The sequence below is a fragment of the Bidens hawaiensis genome, unplaced genomic scaffold (assembly GCF_021521415.1).
Source record: "Bidens hawaiensis isolate Kalapana, Puna unplaced genomic scaffold, B.hawaiensis_p1.1 tig00020951_1, whole genome shotgun sequence".
Taxonomy (NCBI): domain Eukaryota; kingdom Viridiplantae; phylum Streptophyta; class Magnoliopsida; order Asterales; family Asteraceae; genus Bidens; species Bidens hawaiensis.
The window spans coordinates 81,120-90,914 of record NW_027493238.1 but is presented as its reverse complement, the minus strand read 5'-3'; the positions used below and the strand labels follow the sequence as shown (position 1 = coordinate 90,914).

Below are 9,795 nucleotides of genomic sequence, written 5' to 3'. Positions count from 1 at the left end.
TGAGAATAGATAGGAGGCATCATAATCTCTGAGTTGTTGCCCACTTAAATTTTGAGGAATAATTGAACCTAACTCGTATCACAGAAACGATGAAAACCATCTTAAGTATATTACCTGCTTACAACCTGTTTCCTTATGTCATAATACAGCTAAACACGGATCTATGTGACAGTCACGTAGTTAGTATGATTCCTGTTCGGATCTTTTCTAAAACGTAGTAGTCCCTATCGAGACTGAAATTTGATCCCTTGTACTTTAATTCTTTAATTGTTTAAAGTTTTCTTTTTCTATAGTTGTATTTGTTTATAACGGGTTACTTGGACTTGATCGTGTCATTTAGTTCTTAAAGGAAAGTTTTATAACTTGATTGAAAAAAAATGCTAAAATTATAAGGTTATATTTTGTAAATATAGGCGATGTTGTTGAACAGGCGAAGTTGTGGATAACTTCGCCTAGGCGAAGTTATCTGTAACTTCGCCTGTATAACTCCGCCCCTATATTAGAGGTGCACAAATCGGTTTTTTTAAAAAAACCGGTTTGGTTAATAACCGGACCGGTTTTTCTTGGCCTGGAAAAAAACCGGTTTTTAAATAACCGGACCGGTTTATTAACCTGTTTTTTTGGTGCAAAACTCGGACCGGTCTAACCGGTTAGGACCGGTTTAGAAACCGGTTAGAACCGGTTAATAATCGGTTTTTTTAATTAACCGGTTTTTTTTTAAAATAACCGGTTAATAACCGGTTTATTTCATAATAACCGGTTTTTTCCATAACCGGTTCAGTAACCGGTTTTTTCTCTAGAACTTGTAACCGATATACGAACCGGCGGTTACTAAACCGGTCAAACCGGTTTTTAAATAACCAGTTTTTGTAAAAACCGGTTTTCGGTTTAAACCCTTGAACCGGTTCACCAACCGGTTTTTTTGCCCATCTCTACCCTATATAAAGGATTTTAAGGGTCAACAGTGTTCATTATTCAAAATCAGCGAACTTATTCACTCATCTTTTCCGGCGAACTTATCCAATATTTTCCGGCTAACTTGTGTTTATTCCGATTCCGAGTTATTTTTTTCATAGATTTCATACCGATTCAAGGTTCGAGATGCAATTATATCATATCATCAATGTACAAGGGCATTAATCTTAGGTCGTTTCGACCTGGTTATTAACCTCGAATCGTCGGCCATTCAACCGATTTTCAAAAACTTGTTTTTACGTGTTAAGAACCACTTTGATCGTCTAGATAACCTTAACATCATGTTTTCCGGATTCCTTAATCACGAAATCATCAACTGCACGTTGTTCCATAACCCTTACTGTCGCCGATTCAGATTCAGGCGAACTTAAGGTTTAGGCGAAGTTATCCGTAACTTCGCCTGAGGCTTATCTTCGCCTGAGGCGATGTTGTCATTAACTTCGCCTGAGGCGATGTTGTGATGAGGCGAAGTTAAAATTAACTTCGCCTAGATCAATTTTACTGAATGTTAAATAGACGAACTTAAAGCTGAAGCGAAGTTGTTCCCAACTTCGCCCCACCTTTAACTTCTCCTATAAAAAGTTTATCACAACTTCGCTCATGGTAACAAAGCGAACTTGTGCTAAGTCTTAATGTTTAACTAACTTGGTTCGTTTGTTGCAGATATGGCCGCAGTAGCTGGTGCTGGAGGTGCAGGAGGAGACGACGGTGACAATCAGAGGCAATTTTTCCCGGGTCACAATATGTACATCACCCTTGACCCGGAAGCGAGCGGCGTTGAGGATTACCGCGAGATTATTACTTTCCTCATACGCTCGAGGATTTTTCATGCTATCACGACGACTCTGCCGATATCCTTACCAAATATCGAAGACTTTTGGCAGACGGTAGAATACGATTGTTGTATTGAGCCCCCGGTCATGCGAGCGACAGTGAACAATTAACAGGTTCAGTTCAATTCTGAACAGATTCGGGTGGCGTTACGGTTTGGAGAAGAGACGAGGGACGACCCAACTGAGTTTGTGGCTCCGTTTCGTGATGGAGCGTTTCTCCGAATGGGCTATTCTGGTCCATTAGGCGATACACAGAGACGGAAGGGTTTTCCGATTGATCAGTGGCGCTTCCTCATGCACGTTATTAGGCGGGCACTGACGGTATGGGTGCGACCATGCAGTCCACAATGACTGCACTGACTTACAATAAACGCTATAGTTTTAGTCAGATGGTCCTTTACGAGATCGATAGACAGAGGAGAGCGATGGCTCGTGAGAGGTTTATTATGTATCCGAGATTCATTCAGATGATCCTGGATCATGTGGCTCCGAATCTACCTCAACGACGCCCGATCAGATACGTGGAATCTGTGAGCAAGCGTATCTTCGCTCAATGCCGCACTTCGAGTGCGAGGAGCAAGCCTGAGCTGCGTCCAAGGCATACTCCACTGTTTGGGTTTTTAATCAACCCAGAGTATGTTCCTGCTGGTGGGGACGAGTTCAGAGATCCTCAACTGCGACAGGCAAGAGCAACTCAAGCTGCATCTGTAGCTGAGCCCTTCAGCAACCTTAGGGCCTTTGTAGCTGACCCCGCTGCGGATGTTCCCGTGGTGGCTACATCATCTGCTGGCATTCCATCTACCACTACTATCCAGATGTCGACTCCGGAGATTGTGTCTCTACCACCTCCAACGCTTACTCAGTCGGTGGTTGCTGCACGATTTGTAGAGTCAACGGTCGTCACTACTGCAGGGTTATCAGGTATGGTACCACCTGCGGTTACGCCTGCTTCTGATGTCTCGCCTACGCCTACTTCAGACTCAGAGAGAATAGCTTCACTAGAGCGGATCGTGGCAGAGCAATCTGTGACTATTCAACGCCTAGTAGAAGAAAATCAACTACAGTCATCCCTTCTGGTTGAGCATGGGAAAATTATAGATGCCTTGAAGGAGTTCTTGGCATCTCAGGGGGAGATGAGCTGTAAAGGCGACGAGCTAAGGACGAAAAGAAGGAATGACAAAGACGATGATCCCAATGCATCGAAAGATGCAGGTGGTGAGTTGCCAAGAACTACTCTAGCTCTTGGTACTTCCACAGATCAGGGGGAGTCTGCCGACGCGGCTGGTGGTTCTGGTGGTGATGATGTGGTGTTGGTTGATGATGAGAATATAGGTGATGACGTGATTGATGCGTTGAAAGAACTAGATGATGATATGTTCAGCGATGATATATTGTTTGATGAGGATGTACTGCCGAGTGATGTGATTGAGAAGATCGGTGAGCAGATTGAGATTGAGAATGAGATTGAGGAAGGAGAGATAGTAGAGGAAAATGTCGAACATGACATTCCAGAGGTTGAGAAGGCCGATATGGGTGATCAGACGGCAGTTGAAGATACTGAATGGGAAGAGCAGCCGAGGTGGAAGGAAGGATACGCTCAATGGTTCATCAAAACGAAGAACCGGCAGTCCCTACCATGTTCAAAAAGAGTTACAATATTAAGGGCTATGCTGAAGCAAAGAAAGGGATTATATGCTGGATTTATGATGAGCAGTTGCGGCTCTTCGTGATTAAACGATATGATGGAGTTCAGTACCTTAGAAGAATGTTGAGATCGTTAAACACACTGCCTGAGTGTGAGGTTAAAGACTTAGCCAGATTGGGGTTGATCAATCGAAGTGATGATAATATGGCTAGAGTCATAGGGAAAATCGTATGGAAAGAGAGCATAAAGGAAAAGAAGTTTGAGTTGTTGAAACCACAGAAAGGGAAACTTGTTGAAGACAAGGATAGAGGTTTGAGAGCTGATGGAAAGCCTTGGATGGTTATGAAGTATAAACCAATCCGGTGCCTTAAAGAAGTACCGATGAAGCTTATGCCAAGGATGTGCTCAAAGACCTAAAGTGGTGGTTCGTTGATTGTGAGACAGCGGAGGCAGTGATGGAAGATGAGGATGAACAAGAGATCCTTAGAGTTTACGATCCGATGCATCTTGTTAACTTATCGCAAGCTGATCTGAAGATGCTTAACGAGAAAAAGATCTTTTATATTCCTGCTTGGAAGGATGAAGCAAGGAAATATCAAAGGGTTGTATCGGTGTGCGTTAGAGAAGGAGTGCACGCTTGAAGTTACAGGATTACGAGACAAGAGCTGAAAGATCAAGATATGAAGCTACTGCCAAGGGGGAGTCTGTTGGTGCATAAATGTCAGTAGTTCATATGTCTAATGTCTGTACTCGAGTCTGTAATATTGTTTATGTATTTGTTTGTTTAAAGCGAAGTTGTTGACAAGTTCGCTTAGGCGAACTTGTTAACCAAGCGAAGTTGTTGACAAGTTCGCTTAGGCGAACTTGTTAACCAAGCGAAGTTATGGACAACTTCGCCTGAGGCGAAGTTGTCGTGTATTTATATAGGTTACGGCTTATTGTTTAGAAGTTGTTCAAGTTGTTCGTGTAAGTCAGTTATTGTTCGTGAGTCAAGTGACGTGAGGTCGAGAGTCTGTAACTGAAATTATATCACGTGTTGAGTTATTAATATAACGTGTGTTTGTTCGTATCGTATTCGTGTGTTCGTGTGTTTGTGTTCTACGTCCGTAACGATCTACACAGGGATTCCGCACCTGTGTATATCGGGATATCTCGTGTGATCCGTCCAGGGAACCTACAAGATGTAACACATCATCTTTGGACAAAAGTAATACATCAGAGACTCATTCAAGTTAAGTTATTTAGTTTTGTAAAACATTTAATGTGGTTTATGTTTAACAAAACGAATCAATTAAGGAAGTTCACGGTGGTAGGATGAGTTCTCGGTCAACCCTTGAGTTTTTGATTAGTGGGATGGTTCTCGGTAAAATGTAGGTTCACGGTAAAAAAATTAGTTATCGGAAAATAAAACCAATAAGCATTAGCCTCAAATCTAATAACCGTTAATCCTAATAAGCCATGAAACCATGAACCTAATCCGATAAGATTGATGCAACTGGTTATAAAAGATTTGATTATAATTTCATAAAATGTTGTGTATATATCTAAGTTTATAATTTGATAATAATAATAATAATAATATTAATAATAATAATCGAAATTATGAAGAAGATACACACTTTTAGAAAATATAATCATATTCTAATATTAATGGATTTAAAATCTTATTTCTATATATATTATCTAATTTTTAAAATTTAAATAATTAATAACTAATCAAAATTTAGTTAAGATTGCATAGAATAATCATGAAAGTATGATTATTATTTATTATTATTAATAAGTAGATTTCATGATGTACTTAAGAGTTCGAAAAATCTGATTAACAATTTTTTATTTTATTTTTACTTTGTGTATTGAAATCTTTAAAAATAAGATCTCGAATGTATTATGAGATGAAAACTTGTTTTATTAAATATAAACACCTTATGAATCAAAACACTAAAGCTTTTAATCAATTTTCTATGCGAATTTGAATTAGGTTTTTTAACCAAAACATGAAGAACTGATTAATCAACATTACTCTGATCTCACATGTTGATCAGTTTTTCATGTAAGTAATAGAAAACATGAATAAAAATAAACCTATGAACATGTTACAACATGGAGAGTAGTAACCGCAGCAGAGTATGATGTAGTCGACATGTTTGTCATCTTGATCGAGTTCCCCTTTAGGATGTATAGTTAAGGATGTTGTTAAGGTTCTTGAGAGAACCCGGTTTTGGAGAGAGGAGGCACACAAAATTATAATGTGTGTGTTATTAGGTTATGATGTTAATTTATTCTCTCTATATATACACACAAGGGAAAACCCTTTATTAGTTAATTAAAGATATAAGGTCTATCAACAATTATCAAACTAATATATAATAAGGTATAATTAATAATTTTGATCTATTATAATATAAATGATTATAATGGTTATATCTATCAATTCTAATAAAGTAAAATAACTGTGACACATGTCAGTATATGGTTAAGTCTTACAATTTTTTCTCTCTAAAACTAAGATCTTAATTGACTACTGTTTATATATACTTTCCTTTTACACTTTATTTATATTATACTTATATATTTTTTATAAAAATAAATATTTACATACTATTTTACTATATATATCAAAATACTTGATGGAATCCAAAAATTAACAACAAACCATGTTTGTTAAAGATTGAAAAGATAATTTCAAATGTTATTATTAACATATTTTACTATGTATATGGTTGAAGTTTATAATTTGGTTCTTACAATAAAAAATTGGTAAATAAATTATTTGGTACAAGTTAACTACATTGAGTCCAAATTTGTTATGAGTCAAAAATAAGAAATCCGAGTATTTTTAAAAGTTTGAGAATGCAAATTGATTTATCGTCAAATTTGTTACGGGTTAAAGTGTTGACTTGAAAATGTCTAACGGATAAAATTAAGAATTATAAATAGATTTGGGTTTCAAATTTATTTCAATGACATTTTTGAAAAAAATCAAAAGGTTTGAGATTTGATAAATTGACTATTTTTCTTTCGACTATTAAAATTTTGAGAGTAGATAGTGAACACTTACGACATACCACGCCCAGGCATATCAAAGCTTCTAACTTGTATCAAATTTGAAACATTTGTGTCAGTATTAACTTTTCCTTCAATGATGATCTTCTAACTTATCAGATCATTTTCATGGTTTAGCTCAGAAAAACATAGTTTTTGAAAAACATCCGTTGTTATAATTTAATGTCCTAATCTCCTTCTAAGGGTTGTAATTTGATAAATATATTAATAAAGGTAATGTTCCTTCAGTATTTAGGCTGAGTGGTTGAAACTACTACTATATGAAAATTGAGAAGCCTTCTTCCTGAATTTTTTCCATTATACATATATGATATTGACAATGAAAGTTTTAATAAAATGAGTGTTCTCGGGTACGTGTTTGCACGTGCATTTTTTTATTAAGTTCATTTCAAAAAATCATTTTGTGATACAATTCATATACACATAGTATAGATACAAATATAAATTTAATTATTTTCTTTACTTGTAATTTTATAATTAGGATAATTTTGTGTATTACACGAATACTAAAACTAGTATAAATATACATTACTATATATTTATTCTTACACTTTCAACTTTTTTTCATTAAGTTTTGGTTTATGAAGTGAAAACTAATATGATATTTTTATGAACTAAAACTTTTTAAATCATATCATGCCCCCTTCTTTAAAGACTCGATTATCCTTAAAAAATCTTTCACATTTTGTTCATAAAATTTAACCAACTCTTGTATAGTTTAATGACAGTTTGGTCTTAAAATTCATCATCAAAGATCATTAGTTGATCAAAGTGAATGTTTATCAAGATCAACCATGCATTACAAAATCATTTTTGTTCCAAATTTGCAAACAAAAAAAACCTACTTGAGTGTGTTCTTCACTTTGGATCATTAAAACACACTATTTTGAGATAAAAACCACCTAAAAACAATTGAATAATTATCTTTAAAAGTGAAGAACAATAACAAAACGGTTATGGTTATGGAAAGCAAAAAAATTATTGATTGGAGGTAGAGTTACGATCATAAGGTCAGTTCTAAATTCTCTCCCTACTTATTATTTTTCCTTATAAAGCTCTTGAGGGTGTAATCGAAAAACTCGAAAGGATAAGAAGAGTGTTTCTATGGGGAGGCTCAGAGGAGGAATCAAAAATTAACTGGGTAGCTTGGAATAGAGTTATTGCTCCGGTTCGTAAGGGTGGTCTCGGGCTAGGGTCGCTAAAAGAAACAAATCTCGCCATGCTCGCGAAGTGGTGGTGGAGATTTAAAAACGGAAAAGATGGACTTTGGAGGAAAATTGTGTGGGCGATTCATCACTCGGATAGGTCGTGGTCAGTTATTCCAGCGAAAGTGTCGATTCCGGGGCCGTGGAAACATATTGTCAATATTAATAGAGAACTTTCTGCACTTGGTTTTGACCTTTCAAAGCTTATTAGGAAGGAGGTAAAAAATGGAGAGAACACTTTATTTTGGTTTGATTGTTGTAGGGGAAATAAACCATTTGTTGAGAGGTTTCCATTGTTGTTTGATCTTGAGATAAGAAAGGGATGCTCAGTTTCAGATAGGTTGTTAATGCATGAGGGGGTTATAACCTGTAGGGGTAAATGAAGTGGAAGAGTTAAGGGATTTGTTGTTGGTTTGTCAACAGGTGATATTGGAGGAGGGGCTAGATCAGTCGGTATGGGGTAGCGAGGGTGGATGCGACTTTTCAGTGAGGAGCATGAAAGACGGGCTTGACGAAATTAAACCAACGGCTGAAAATTATGTGATGGAATGGAATAATTGGGCTCCAAAAAATATCGGTATCCACGCTTGGAGAGTGGAAATGGGTCGCATCCCGGTCCTGCTCGAGCTCGTTAAAAGAGGAATTTCGGTGACAACGGCAGTGTGCCCGGTTTGTGAGGACGACCTAGAATCGGCGGAGCATTTGGTGGTGTCGTGTAATTTCGCGCAATCTTTATGGAGTGTCATCTCGTTGTGGTGTAAGGTCCCATATATATACGCGTTTTCGGTTAAAGATTTGTTGGAGTTGCATAGGTTCACCCGTTTCCCAAAAAGGAAAGCAAAAGCTTTTAACGTGGTATGCTTGATGACAATTTGGTGCATTTGGAGCGCGCGTAACGCCCTTTTATTTGAAGGTAAACCGCTTAATATCAACAATGTGGTTGGCGAGATTAAGGCTCTTAGTTTCTTGTGGGTAAAGAACCGGGGAAGGAATGCGAGTCTTACATGGGAGAAGTGGCGGGCTTTTAACTTCGAGTTGTAATGGGTAGTTGGGTTGTGTTGATTTGTTGCGGTGAGCTTTTGTTGTTTATGTTTGGTTGGTTTAGTACTTTTTTGGTATGAGCGTCTTGCTTGTATCGTTGGTTCGTTTATATTAAAATTTTGGTTGATCGTTCAAAAAAAAAGAAATATAAAAATGGTCTTAATGTGAATATTAATGTGGTTTAACTAGGCATTGAAAGCAAGAGGAAGAGGACATGTGTTTACGGCAAATGAGGTGTGTATTACTGGCACTTAGGTGTTAAAGCTAGGAGTTATGTGTTAAGCCTATACTAGACTAGGTAATTAAGGCTTAAACTAGTGCTAAATAATGAGTGTGTGAAGATTTAAACGTTTCTAGAAAAGCTTTAAGTATGAAACATGTGATGAGTGATTAAAATATCAATATTTAATAGTTAAACATGTAATTAACTATTATTAAGTGTGTTTAGTAAGTTTATATAAAAGGATACAAGTTTTATAACAAAACAAAATTTTATAAATTAGCGGGTAAAGTATAAAAATAGGTATATATTAATAAAATAGTGGGTGAAAACCTAGTTTATAGGGATATTTTAATACACGTTTTTAAATAAAAACTTACTAATTAAATAACTCATATTTTATTCTCTAATAACTTGTTTTATAGTAATATAAAAACTAAAGTATTTTGTAAAACTAAATAACATCCTCTTATGTTAAATTATCTTCATAAGTTAATAAAATAATTTTATAAAAACTTCAAACATAAAATAGATTTACAAATTTTACTTATAAAATAATGCAACTATATAAATCATCTTACGGATTGCCGATTAGTTAATCACTTAAACTAAGCATAATACGCATCATACCTTAGCTTAACGAATATAACATACCTATATTTTTTTACGGTTGTCATGTGGTCTAACTGTCTAAGTCTATTGAACATAATGACTTTAATCATTAATTTGACGGGATTTTAGCTAAACAAATTCTACCACTAGTACAAAACAATCTCATCATACGCCAAAATAATCTCATTAAACCAATGG

General features: G+C 36.1%; 1 protein-coding gene across 1 annotated transcript; it reads left to right on the top strand.

The window, feature by feature from the left end:
- Positions 1–7,738: 7,738 nt before the first annotated feature.
- On the top strand, positions 7,739–8,765 carry LOC143562392 (uncharacterized). The gene is made up of 2 exons (XM_077050209.1): positions 7,739–7,942; positions 8,148–8,765. The coding sequence occupies exons 1-2, from the start codon at positions 7,739–7,741 to the stop codon at positions 8,763–8,765; spliced, it is 822 nt and encodes a 273-aa protein (XP_076906324.1).
- The last annotated feature ends 1,030 nt before the right edge of the window (positions 8,766–9,795 follow it).